Source organism: Polyodon spathula, chromosome 4 (assembly GCF_017654505.1).
Source record: "Polyodon spathula isolate WHYD16114869_AA chromosome 4, ASM1765450v1, whole genome shotgun sequence".
Taxonomy (NCBI): domain Eukaryota; kingdom Metazoa; phylum Chordata; class Actinopteri; order Acipenseriformes; family Polyodontidae; genus Polyodon; species Polyodon spathula.
In genome coordinates, this window is record NC_054537.1 from 29744095 (window position 1) to 29758215 (window position 14121).

The 14121-nt window shown below is 35.2% G+C and overlaps 1 protein-coding gene across 1 annotated transcript; it reads left to right on the plus strand.

Moving 5' to 3' along the window:
* Positions 1-1106: 1106 nt before the first annotated feature.
* Positions 1107-4464, plus strand: LOC121313830 (cytochrome P450 7A1-like). Its single transcript, XM_041246623.1, has 6 exons — positions 1107-1224; positions 1751-1991; positions 2162-2772; positions 3071-3201; positions 3403-3581; positions 4038-4464. Exons 1-6 carry the CDS (start codon positions 1142-1144, stop codon positions 4335-4337), a joined length of 1545 nt encoding a protein of 514 aa, XP_041102557.1. The 5' UTR covers positions 1107-1141; the 3' UTR covers positions 4338-4464.
* Positions 4465-14121: the final 9657 nt, after the last annotated feature.

Consider the following 14121-nt stretch of genomic DNA (forward strand, 5'->3'; position numbering starts at 1 on the left):
TATATATTGATACCCTTCATATTCTGCTCTGCCCACAGACATGGAGCTATACAGCCCTTTATCTATTTTTTTTAACTTATTTTTTTACAATATTGCACAGTATTGTAGGTTTGTATTATATTTAACAGAAAAAACTTGTCAATTGTAACTGCCCTGATTCTTGATTTATTTCATTCAAATATGGAACAAAATCCCACAGTGGCATCCTAAACACAATACAAAGCAAAATACTAAACCTATAACCATACAAAAATTCAAAACAATATAAAACTAACATAAAAAATAAAGAACTACAATGTTGGCAAGTAGAATTATTTAGGGATAACTGCATTTGTATCTGCTGGCGTATAAAAATTTGATCTCTGTGCAGTCTGTTGCTCTGACCAACAAAAGCACCTTTACAGGTGCTTATATTTACACAAGGGCTACCACATTTTTTTGACAACCTGTCTTAAGCCCCAGCCAATGTGATACATTTTGTAGCCCTATCACACAAAGTGATATTGACATAATTGACATTATATTAAGTCTAACGTTATAAGTGATATAATGTTCCAAATTATACTTTTTGTTGTTGTTGTTGTTAGTTTGATTATTCCAAAAATTAAATTTTTAAGCTTAACAACTCTAGATATAAATGTACAGTACAGTGTGTGTTTACAGTAAGTAATTGATTCTGATACTCAAACATTAATTTAGCTGTCTGGATATACTGTTATTATTCATTTAGCATTAGTCTAAAATAACATTTATAATTATGTATTTTTTTGTTTAATTTACAACAAAATATTACAACATCAAATTAATATTAACTTCTGAATGTACACTTTATCATTCTCTGATGTATAACTTATTTTTCTCTATCATAGTTTAGAAGCAGTAAAACCACACCCTCAAAAAAAAGTGTGTGTGTGTGTTCATGGCACTAGTTCAAGGACAGGACAGCAATTTGGTGAACTGTCCCATTAAAGCTTTTCTGACTGATTTCCATAAAGGGCTGATCCCATATTGGGTCAAATAGTAAATTATTAATAAACTACCAACTATAAAATAAGTTAACACACTGCATCATCAACATATCTGTTTTCATCCTTAGGGAGATCTTGTGCAGCTCTGGTTCTTGATTTAGAGTGTCTCAGCAATGATTCTGAGTATTGCTTTGATCTGGGGAGTTGTGGTTGGTCTGTGCTGTTGCTTGTGGCTCATACTGGGAATACGAAGAAGGTAAGTCAAGCTTTAATCGGCCCTAATGGCATTTTAAACTTTTTGAATAATTGCATTTAAAGTAAAATGAAATGACTGAAAGTAGAAATTGTACTTTATGAATATATATAAACAACTTATCTAATATATATATATCTATATATATATATATATATATATATATATATATATGTGTGTGTGTGTGTGTGTGTGTGTGTGTGTATATATATATATATATAATATATATATATATATATATATATATATATATATATATAGGTGTGTGTCATAGTATGTTTCAGTTTAGTGAGTTCGAAAATAATATTACAACTGTGTGTATATCTGCAATAACAACAACCAAGGGTGAGCAATTTAAAATCATTTGGTCTTTAATTGGTCGTAAAAATGACTACTGTAAAATGAATGTGTCGAAAATGCTGTTTTATATATTCTGATCATTAACAGTACTTGAATTGCATTTGTCATTGAAAATGCAGATATTAAGTTATTGTATAATTTATTATACAGTGCCTTCTTCATCTTTCAGGCGTCCAGGAGAGCCCCCTGTAGAGAATGGCTTAATCCCGTACCTTGGCTGCGCCCTGCAGTTTGGCGCCAACCCTCTTGAGTTTCTCCGTTGTAGGCAAAAGATGTATGGACACATCTTCACATGCAAAATTGCTGGTCAATATGTTCACTTCCTCACTGACCCATTTTCATACCACTCTGTGATTCGCCATGGAAGGCATCTGGACTGGAAAAAATTTCATTTCACTGCCTCTGTCAAGGTAATAAAATACTATTCATTGTATGACAGTTTGTCATATACTGTAAAGCCTGCCAACAGTATTGCAGTTCTTAAATATTCCTAACATTAAAAAAAAAAAAAAAAAGATGCAAAAAAATATAACTTTGTTTATTACATGATTCAAACCAGAATATAATTTTTTCCCATTAGGCCTTCGGACATGAAAGTATGGATCCAAGTGATGGCTACACAACTGAGAATCTGCACCAGACTTTCATAAAAACAATGCAGGGCGAAGCCTTGCAGACTCTCACAGAAACAATGATGGAGAACCTCCAGTGTGTTATGTTGCAGTCAAACACACTTAAAATCAACTCTAAAGACTGGGTGACAGATGGGATTTTTGCTTTCTGCTACAGGGTAATGTTTGAATCAGGCTATTTAACACTCTTTGGCAAAGAACTCAATACCCAGGAAGACAAAACTCTTGCCAGACATGAAGCACAGAGGGCACTGGTCCTTAATGCCCTTGAAAACTTTAAAGAGTTTGACAAGATTTTTCCTGCCCTCGTAGCTGGCCTCCCAATCCATGTGTTCAAAAGTGGACATAGTGCCAGAGAAAATCTGGCAAAGACTCTCCTACACGAAAACCTCAGTAAAAGGCAGAATGTGTCCGACCTCATTTCACTCCGAATGTTTCTGAATGACACCTTATCTACTTTTGATGATATGAGTAAAGCACGGACCCATGTAGCTGTGCTATGGGCATCACAGGCCAACACATTGCCTGCCACATTCTGGACTTTATTTTATTTGATTAGGTAAGCAATGCATTAATTTTTCTACAATAAAATCCAAGGACAAACGTTATGGTAGACTGTCTTTAGAGGACTTTCACAACTTGTTCATGTTACCACATACAAAGCATTAACTCAATGAATTATTTAAAGTATATGACTGTTTAAGAACTCAAGCAATTCTAGAACAGTTTAATAGATATCAGATTTTATTCAACTTATCTATAGAGAGTAAATATTTGTGAACATGGCCTATTGTTTACATTAAAAATTACTTTTTTCTTTCTGAAAACCAATACTATAATAACATTTACTTTTTCAGGTGCCCAGAAGCAATGAAAGCAGCAACTGATGAAGTAAAGAAAACATTAGAGAATTCTGGCCAAAAAGCAAGTTTAGATGGCCAACACATTTTCTTGGAGAAAGAGCAGTTGGATGAAATGCCTGTGTTAGGTAAGTACTGCATGCATTGAATACCTCTACTATTTAATAATGTAGTTTTCTTCAACAACCATTCCACTAAAACCCTAGATCTTGAGATGCTGATATGAAAACATGTTATAAAACAGAAAATGTGTTGAATTAATGAGACCTTTAGTTTGAAAGCAACTTTTAATATAGTATACTGCACTTTTCTTTCATTTCATTTTATAGACAGCATCATTAAGGAAGCTATGAGACTGTCAAGTGCATCTCTCAATGTCAGAGTTGCCAAGGAGAATTTTGCATTGCAGTTGGACAACAGCCACTCATACAACATTCGTAAAGATGATGTAATAGCCCTGTACCCTCAGCTACTACATTTTGATCCTGAAATTTATGAAGATCCTCTTGTAAGTCAAGTATATACTACTATTTAACACACATTCACGTTAACTCGTGTTTTACATGCAGAAGAAGAATGCTTTTTAATTACAGTAAAACTTGTCTTTATGGTTTCCTGAGCTACCAGTCACTGTCTCTTACCAGGCAGTAAAACTCAATAAATGACAGAGGTGTAGGTTCTTGTGTAAAGCACGTTCACTGTGGTTAAGTCAGGTTTCTCTGTAATCTATTTTTACTTTAATATTTGGAAACTTAATTCAAATTTCATAGCTGAGGTATGGTGTGACTAATTTAGAGAAATAGTTTTTCTCTCAGAACTCTTAAACACTCAATTGTGCTACATTTACAAATATAAAAGATACGTAACAGGCAAACATTTCAACTAGTCTTTTTTAATGTAGAAGACTCTAACAGTTTTAATGTTCTGAAACTAATGTCCTAACACCATGTTTGTCTATCCACAGACCTTCAAGTATGATCGGTACTTGGATGAAAATGGCCAAGAGAAGACCGCTTTTTACAGAAATGGTCACAAATTAAGATATTACTACATGCCTTTTGGCTCAGGAGTGACTAAGTGTCCTGGGCGCTTCTTTGCTGTGCATGAAATTAAGCAGTTTTTGTCTCTTCTGCTTTCCTATTTCGAGATGGAACTTTCAGATAAAAATGGTAAAATCCCACCCCTGGACCAGTCTCGAGCTGGACTAGGCATTTTGCAGCCCACCTATGATGTTGATTTTAGGTACAAGCTGAAATGTCTATGAAAAACTAGTTATACTAAAATGTTGGATTGTATATTCTGTATATTTGAAATAAGGTATAAACAGTGACCGTTATGTACATAGATAATAAAGATATATCTAGTTAGATAGATAGATAAATACACACAGGTTGATTATATATATATATATATATATATATATATATATATATATATATATATATATATATATATATATATACACACACACACACACACACACACACACACACAAAACTGTTTGTATGAATGTATATACAAAAAGCATATTTTCAGTAATATTGACAGTGATACTTTTATGATTTTATTTTCTACAGTGTTCACAGCATGCCTTACTGTATATTGTATTTTATATTAGAAATAGCTCAGTGCCTACACATGCAAACCCTGTTTGTTGCATGCTGATGCTAAAACAGCTACATCTGCATGGCATGATAATAGCTTCCTTGTTTTCAATATATCAAAACCATTTTTTTTAAAACTTTGTAGCAGATATAATCTTATTTTGTATTTTGTAGATACAAATTGTTTCATTAAATTAACAAATATATTACTGTCATGTGTATTTCAACGGATAAATATCATCAGAATGTATGTAGCATTTTTGCTTTGGAAGGTTTTCAGGTAGACTGTATGCAAACTATTTAAACTGTGTATAAGAGAATATGTCAAGTATGCTACTGATATATTTCTATTCCAATATAAGAATCCTATTGCAACAGTTTGGTGTCAGAGTAAATTGGTATGCATATGTGTCTTTTTTTTTTATTTAATGCACATACACATGCAAGGCTATAGGAAAAAGAGAAAAACAATTAAAAACTCAATTAAAACACATTTAATTGTAGTGCTTAGTGAACAGTTGATACCGTATCCATTATGCAGGTCATAGTTTGGGTGAAATAAGTAAATACATGTTACAACTTTGAGTTAAATATATAGCCACAACAACTTTTTACAATGTGCACAGTTAAGCATACTATTATTTATTTTAAGACACACATCTATATTTCGACATACAGTAAAAGATTGATAAGTGTTGGCACTTAGTTGGTGTGAATGGAGAAAACAATGAGTCGGTATCTGAAATGTAGACTGAGTCACTCCTAGTACCCTGTATCTCCCCTTTCATCTCACGTACCTATTTAATGCCACGCACTGTTACTAGGCATTGCAAAGAGAAGCAATAATTACTTAAAATAAAAATTAAATTGTTGAGTTTTAGGACTCGAATAAGCAAGATATTCAAAAGAGATGCAATGAGTGAATGGATGTTTCCTATAAGCTATATTCTGAGCCATTAGTTGCACAGATTATTAAGAAGACCCCTCACTGTGTGAAACTTTAAGTAATACCAGCGGCTCTTTTATTAGGTTTAAAAATGTATTTACAGAAGTTCAATTATTACAAAATTGGCTTTATTTTACAGGTGGCAGATATCTTGTAAAGAAGTAGAAACAGTATTGAAAAAAAGTATTTTACCCCACATATATAAATACATAACCCTAACCCAAGACAAAATGATTACCCAATGAAAAGTTTAATTATTGTTTGAAAGTTACATTTTAGTTGCACTCCATTGGTAATTATTTTAATACAGAACCACCTCAGTAGTATGGCACTAGGATCAAGGTTCATACAGAAAAAAACATTCAAGGTTACTATCTGTTGTACAGAAGCAGTTTACATAACCCTATCACCCATTTCTATGAAATTCCACATGCAATAGTCTGAGATTGTTGGCACAGAAACAGCAAAGTTATCAAAATCTATGCAATGAATATGCTAATAGCCTATACATGTGGCAAGTTGTTTTATTGAGTAATAAAATAAACAGCTCGTAAAATGATGAATGAGCTGCAGCAGTTGTTCTTTTTATTTAAGAATACTTAATTTGCCATGTCCTGTTTTCCAAATTGATTTTTCTGTTTATTTACTCTCAGCCTAGTTTAACGGTAGGCATCATCTATCACCCTCCTATGCTTATTTGAAAGTTTGTTCAAAATGTAGAAACTGTGGGGAAGAGTGCTTTCAGACTGTCCTTTTTTCCCCCCCAAAAAAGCTCTGGCTAAACCATATTTGGTGCTATTTACATACATTGCTGTTGAGGTTGGTTTTAGATACAGTAGTCCAATAGCACATAAGCTTTAACTTATCTAACTAACCATGCTGAATGTTAGGAATAGTACCTGTTTTCTTGACTTCAGTTACGGTCACAGACAAATGTACCTACACTTGCACCCTACACTTAGTACGATTCATGACATACAACCATATAGTGAATATCAGCCACTAATTAATACAGGTAGGGTCTTTGTCGACTGGGGTAGTATTGCAATGTACCCTGTGTACACCTTGGTTTAGATGAAGCTACAGTTTGGTATAGCAGCACAGAGGCATAACTAGGCATTTTAGCACCCAGGGCAGGCAATCATATTTGCCCCAACATGTTTGAAGGGAACAAGATATTACTTAAAATGGAAAGGAACCGGTTAAAACGTGTTAACTTCAAGGTTAGATTTCCTGCCTCTGCGATTATATTCAATCCTTCCATTTTCAGTACCAATCAGTGATAAGGAGTTTATTTTACCTATGGTCATTTATTTGTTATTCAGGTCATCGTACGCAGTCGACACTGTGTCCGCAATCCAATGCGACAGATGTTGTTTCGAGAGGGGCTGGCCTAGGGTCCGTGTCTCGTGACAAACAAAGAGCTGGTCAGACTGACGCAGAGCTCTTGTTCTATCCTCGTGACATCTCAATGCCCGCACTGGGCAGAGGGAATTCAATCTCTCATCCTCAACAAAAAAAATAAGGTCATCACAAATAATAACTAGATTTTGTGTTTCTTTATTAAAGAATTATAAGAGCAACGTAATTATCAAATAAACTTTTTTTTTCCAACATTTATTTTTTTAAACCTTGAAGCAGCCAATGATAGCACTAGCAGGGATGGGACTTTTTCATGGTAGGGTCATGTGTGCATAGGCCTTCCTGATTAGTCCCTCTACCACTGCCGCTAGTACCCTCAGTGGTTCCCCCGGCTTCCTGCTTACATGTACTACATGTCTGTATCAACATTTTTACAAACCATGCATATTAAATTAACAGCTGACGAGTACATTTTCCCAACCTTTAGTCAATGTACGAAAGTTGGGACAACAACAAAATCGCCTTTCTAATAAACTGGAATAATATGTCAGATTCAAATACTGTGCAGTAGTATATCACTGTTAAAGTAAAGCAAAGAAGGCTTAGTTTATCAGTAACTCTTATACAATACAATCTTGCTAATCTGAACCCTGCTAGTCCGAAGAGATCATTTTAAAATGACTATTGATACAATAGCAGCTGCAAAACCTTGACTATCTATGGTAAGTGTTCTGAACATTCACAGCTGCCTCAGTAATTTTCACTCAAAGGGTTATTACTGATTATTTGTCTTATATGGTTCATTTGACTGGTTTCCAAGGAGTTGTGTATCCTACTGTGCTGGCTAATTCCTGTATTTATGTACTAATCAAAGAATTCTGATAAAAGCTTAACACCCACTGAGCTACACCTCATGTTGATTTCATACAAAGGAATTTTCTACAATGTTTTTCTTTGTCTATGTGGATTCTACTTAACTAGCATTCTACTAAACTAGTAACATAGCAGATCAGTGCATAGTTACACTTCAATGTTATCTATCTGGGAAAGCAACTGTCCAATTGTGATAAAACTTGACATTAACATTATTTATAATACAGTTACTGAGCGTGATAGATTTTGAGGAGATGTGGAATTGTGTCTGTTTGTGCAGCTATCTGTCTGTATATGTAACATTAACACTTTTACATGTACAGTGCCTATAGAAAGTCTACACCCCCTTGAACTTTTTTTCACATTCTGTTGTGTCAGTGCCTCAGAGTTTCATACATTTAAATGAGGAGTTTTTGTGCCACTTATCTACACACCATTTAAGGGGAAAAAAGTTTTTATTGAGAAAAAAATTATATATTAAAAATACAAAACTGAAAGATCATAATTGGATAAGTCTCCACCCCCTGAGTTAATACTTGGTGGAAGCACCTTTGGCAGCAATTATAACTGTGAATCTGTTGTGATAGGTCTCTACCAACTTTGGGAACGTAGATTTGGCTATATTTGACCATTCTTCTTTACAAAACTTTCCAAGCTTTGTCAAGTTCCTTGGGGAGCGTTAATGGACAGCAATCTTCAAGTCATGCCACTAATTTTCTATTGGATTTAGGCCAGGGCTCTGTCTGGGCCACTCAAGGACATTTAACTTTTTGTTCCTTAGCCACACCGGTGTAGCTTTGGCTGTGTGCTTTGAGTCGTTGTCATGCTGAAAGGTGAACTTCCGTCCCAGTTTCAGCTTTCTTGCAGAGGGCAACAGGTTTTCCTCAAGGATTTCTCTCTACTTTGCTCCATTCATTTTCCCTTCTATTCTGATAAGTGCCCCAGTCCCTGCCGATTCCCATATCATCATGCTGCCACCACCACGCTTCACAGTAGGGATGGTGTTCTTTGGGTGATGCAGTGTTGGGTTTGGGCCAAACATAACGTTTTGTATTTAGGCCAAAAAGTTCCATTTTAGTTTTGTCAGACCACATTACTTTTAGCCACATGGCTACAGAATCTCCCGAGTGTTTTTCTGCATACTTCAAATGGGATTCAAGATGGGCTTTCTTGAGTAATGCCTTCCTTCTTGTCACCCTACCATACAGACCAGATTTATGGAGTGTTTGGGATATTGTCACATGCACAATTTGACCAATCTTGGCCATAAAAGTCTGTAGCTCTTGCAAAGTTCCCATTGGCCGTTGGGTAGCCTCTCTGATCAGTCTCCTTCTTGCTTGGTTATCCAGTTTGGAGGGAAAGCCTGATCTAGGCAGTGTCTTGGTGGTGCCATACACCATCCACTTCTTAATAATCATCTTCATCGTGCTCCAACGGATATTCAAGGCCTTTGATATTTTTTTTTATACCCATCCCCTGATCTGTGCCTTTCACCAAATTTGTCCTGGAGTTCTTTTGAAAGCACATTGGTGCTCATGGTTGAGCCTTTAGTTTGAAATGCAGAGGAACCTACAGGAACAGTATGTCTGTCTGTGACTTGAGTGCATGTGTGTCTTTATGGAAGCAGCTGGGACACGCAACAGAAGACGCGTTGCTAAGCAACTAATTGAGCAAACACCCTAGTGTCAGCACTTGTGCTTATTAAATCTGTGCACCTGTGTTGCGTGTCAACACCCAATGCTCTGTTTGTCTGCCTCAGTACTGTTCGGTGAAGATCCACACATGTAACACCTCACCCTATTACACTGCCTTACTGTAAAACTGTCCATCTGAATGTCACAGGGATGACTACTACAGTTTTTGGTTCTATGGTAGTTATGTAAAAGGAACAGGTGTTTTTACTCCCTCATAAACACGTATTATGTAAATGGAATAATATTAATTGATACACTTAACTGATCCTTAACTGATCCTATATAAAACAGCTAGTCTAACTACACTTAAGAGCTTATTTAATAGCTCTAAATTGTTTCAGTCCCAACGTGACAATAAGCTTGATATGTCACTGTGCAGGTATGGCTGAAATGGAAGCTAGAAAGTGCTCTATTGGACTGACACTTAATCAGGAGTGTCACAAAATACATTTCACAAGGACCATAGGTCTGTTGTTTCTTGGAGAGGAAAATAAAAAGCTGCTGCTCTGGAGATCTGAAATGCAAGGCACACTTAATCACAAGGCAATGTTTCTACAGAAATATTAAGCACTTTTTTGAGGAACACAATAAACATGAACAACAGAACAGGATTTTAAACTTGCAACTATACGGAATGAAATTAAAGCGTAAATGAACCTTTGCTAAAATGAATATTAGTGCTTACATAGGCTACCATGCACAGCAACCACTTGTATAATAACAATAATAATGAATACAATGTATTTTTTATTTGTATTATTGTTATTCTTGTTATATATTTGAGTCACTAATAAGTCGCTATTTATTTTCTGTATGCGATTACTTTCCCCATCAAATCACATTCCCTGTCAGCCTGGGCCACACCAAAAACAACAAATAGTCTTGCACATTCACACAGCAGTTAGTCTGACTCAGCTGTCAGCTCTGTCCTCGTTGATGTGAGCTTTCATATCCCCACCTACATGGACGTCAATCAATCCCAGCTGAGCCAAGCTTACTGCTTCCCTGGTTACACACACAAAGGGTCCATAGTCCAGTCGTGTAACAGTATAAATCCCGAGTTGTTACAATACAGTAATAGAACCTGCTATTCTACCAGTTTAAAGTGTTCATTCATTTACTTTCCTCATCAAAACAGTAACGTTGCTCAGCTGTTCATGACGTCTGGTCGGAGGCAGTATGGAGAACAGCTGATCAGTTTTACTTGTTTGCTGCTCATAAAAATATGAGCCAATTTACACATTCACTTCATTCATGAGAACACTTTGCTGCGTCAAACAGTCTGCAAATTTGTGGAAGAGAGAGAAAGAAAGAGCGCACACTTCAGTCCTTCTGGCGCACCCGCAGAAGTGTCTGCAGCTGACATACGGCTTTTGTCTACGAGAGAAGCATAAACCAACCTTAACTGGTAACAGTGGAAGGCAGTACAAACTTGACAAAGCACAAATGTTAAAAGCTGATTTTTTTTGTTTTGTTTTTAAATCATTCCTTCAAGTTAAATTTTAGTTAAGCTCCATGACCTTGTAAAATAGTTTAAATTAATTTCCCTTTTTCAATTACCATAACTGCAAATGTACATTTGTATTGCAGTTTTTGCATAAATGTGAAGTAACATAGTAAAAGTCTTTATTGTTCTACCTTCAACTGCACAATAATTGGTGTGAAATAAACATGCTAGTGAAGTTTAGAGCACAAACCTAAAAGGAGAACCGGTGATTAAACATGTTTGTTTGTTTGTCTAGTAAACTGTTTGTTTGTTTCTAAGACTACTAACACGATCCGGAGCTGTAGCCACAGGCCAGCATCAAACCCGGACACCAGCACTTCCCTTTGTTTCAAGGAGAACTGTCTTTGCAGCGCGAGCACTAATTCACTCACTGTAGGACCTGTGTATGTGTTTTTGTGTAATGTGTCGGTTGTAAAAAAACAAGACTTTTGGTTGCGGGTCAAACCAGGGTAAATTACAAACAAAGTGATACACGCCACTGTTTCACTTTACAACATTTATTATTTACAGTTGTTTGACGTCAGGCTCTGGACATTGTTAACTCAATAAACGTCCTTGCACCTGGATATCATTGTCTTTCTGTTCCTTCTACACTGCTGCATTGCCTTCACCTGAACTCACTTACCCACTTTGCCACAGAGACTCATCCAGATTATTTTTACAGTTTGTGGACGAAGAACTGTTTTTCTGCTAATCTTTAGTCTACCTTTCTGAATTGCCTTCCTTTCTCTTATGTCTCAGTGATCTTTAGGTCACTTTTTTATTTAATTTCAGTTACCTCAATTATAATTTATTTCAACATCTTTTTATTACACAGACTTTTTCAAGTGGTTGAATGTTTTTTTTTTTTTTTTTTTTTGGCTGCCATTTTATACACTGAATTTACACATAAAATAAATAATTAAGAATCAAAACAGCAAATGAGAGAGTTGTGGTCTGTGGCATTACATCTGTAGAACAATTATCATCCTTTGATTTAAATAAAAGTGCAATATATGCATTTTATTTCGAACAAACCTACATCCTAGGTGAACAAGAATGCATTTCTGTAGATATACTTTTTTTTTTTTTTTTTTTAAAGGACATTTCTTGTATACATTGTTATTCTCACTGACTGATCCACATCAAATGTTCCTACTATGCTGACACAGCCTAGTTGATTTAAATAATTAGTGCTAGTATTGAGGACCGTTGTGTTCCGTCATATAATGTAAAACCACAAGTGCACGTTTATCTAAACCAATGAAAATTGAACAAAAACTACTCCAGTTCCTTGACCATTATTAGTATATTACACAGTATAAAATCTGTAGAAGTTATAGTTAGTTAGCCGGTTTAAGTGAAATACTTGTTGATGCTGTTTGATTTAAAAAAAAAAAAAAAAAAAAAATCATATTAGCTACTCATTGGATGTTAACAAATGTGTTATTTTTTCATGAGGTGAACAGGGTTGAAACATTATTGTAGTTAAAAGCAGCCAGTCACCACAAATGTTCTGTGTGATCCAAGTACCTATCATTGCATGTATAAAGATGTTCAAGTGAACACAGCATTGCTCAACTGACAGCCCCATTCTGTGAAGCCAATCATCCTTTTCTCTATTATCGATTACCAAAATTCATAGATCTTCATTTTTGTAATCCGATAAAATGCACAAAAAACCCTGTAGGTTAAAAGTATACAGTATACTAAGTTTCATCTGAAGAAATATGAGTTACAATGAATGAATAATAGATACAAGTAAAAAGTATGTTTATTGTACTGGGAAAAAACACATTTATGTAGTAGATTTTATAGTGTACTACTGAAAGATATAATCTTGCTTTTTTATGATATACTGATTTCTTTCTTTCTTTCTTTCTTTCTTTCTTTCTTTCTTTCTTTCTTTCTTTCTTTCTTTCTTTCTTTCTTACTAAAGGTCACCTGAAGCAATGCAGGCAGCAAAAACTGAAGTTGAAAATATTCTTCGAGAAACTAATCAGAAGTCTGCAGATACTGAGAAACCAGTTAGCGTTTCTAAAGATCAGATATACAGCATGCCAGTAACAGATATGTAATTGCATAACATTATACATATTACAGTGCTACCCCGTTATAACATGGTTGATGGGGTCCATAATTGGAGAGCAAGTTATTTGTGTTTCGCCTTATAACGAATATTGGTATTTTTGTTCCCAAAATGATTTACAATGGCCAAATTAATATTGTAGCGTACCGTGGAAAATGAAGAAAGGAGACGCACACAACTGGCAGGTACTCAAATCCACGGTTTACTGGGACAATTATTCCCGGCCCCTGTCAGCCTGGGCCACACCAAAAACAACAAATAGTCTTGCACATTCACACAGCAGTTAGTCTGACTCAGCTGTACGCGTTGATGTGAACTTTCATCTCCTTACCGCTTCCCTGCTTACACACACACACACACACACAGTGTCCATAGACCAGTCGTGTAACAGTATAAATCCTGGGTCATTACAATATATACAGTATAACAGAAACTGCTATTCCACCAATTTAAAGTTTACACCACTCTTATTTAAATTGTATATTTTTTATAATAAATGTTATGAACTGTAAATAAATAACACAGAATCCAAGGCCATTTATACACACTTGTATTGTTTTGCTTTTAGAAAAAAATACAGTGCAAGCACAGGAGCTTTATAAGTACTGTATGTCCCAGTTATGTAAAACAACAATAAAAGAAAACCGGAGCCACAACCTTACCGTGCTATAACGAATTCCGCACTATAACGGGTCACGTTATAATGGGGTAGCACTGTATTAATAAATCAGTTATTGTTATAGACAAGCCAGTTGTTGCAAATATGCACAAATCCACTTCAAATATATAAATTTAAGATATGATTAAAAATGATAGTCAGGCTTTTTAGCTAACAACTCAAGTTATATCAAATGATGGACATTTGTTTAAGGTTTTTTTTTTTTATTTCTTGACAGCTTTCTATGTCTCAGGAAAGGTGTTTAATGGGGAAATTAAGCAATATAAATAAGGATAGCAAAGTTATTTAATTCCTAGATATTTAACTATTATCTGC

Excerpts from the sequence above, each read along its gene's own strand:
- LOC121313830 (XM_041246623.1), top strand. The coding sequence starts at position 1,142 with ATGATTCTGAGTATTGCTTTGATCTGGGGAGTTGTGGTTGGTCTGTGC. Across the intron at positions 1,992-2,161 it reads ATTTCACTGCCTCTGTCAAG|GCCTTCGGACATGAAAGTAT; the intron begins GTAATAAAATAC and ends TTTTCCCATTAG. Across the intron at positions 3,202-3,402 it reads GGATGAAATGCCTGTGTTAG|ACAGCATCATTAAGGAAGCT; the intron begins GTAAGTACTGCA and ends TTCATTTTATAG.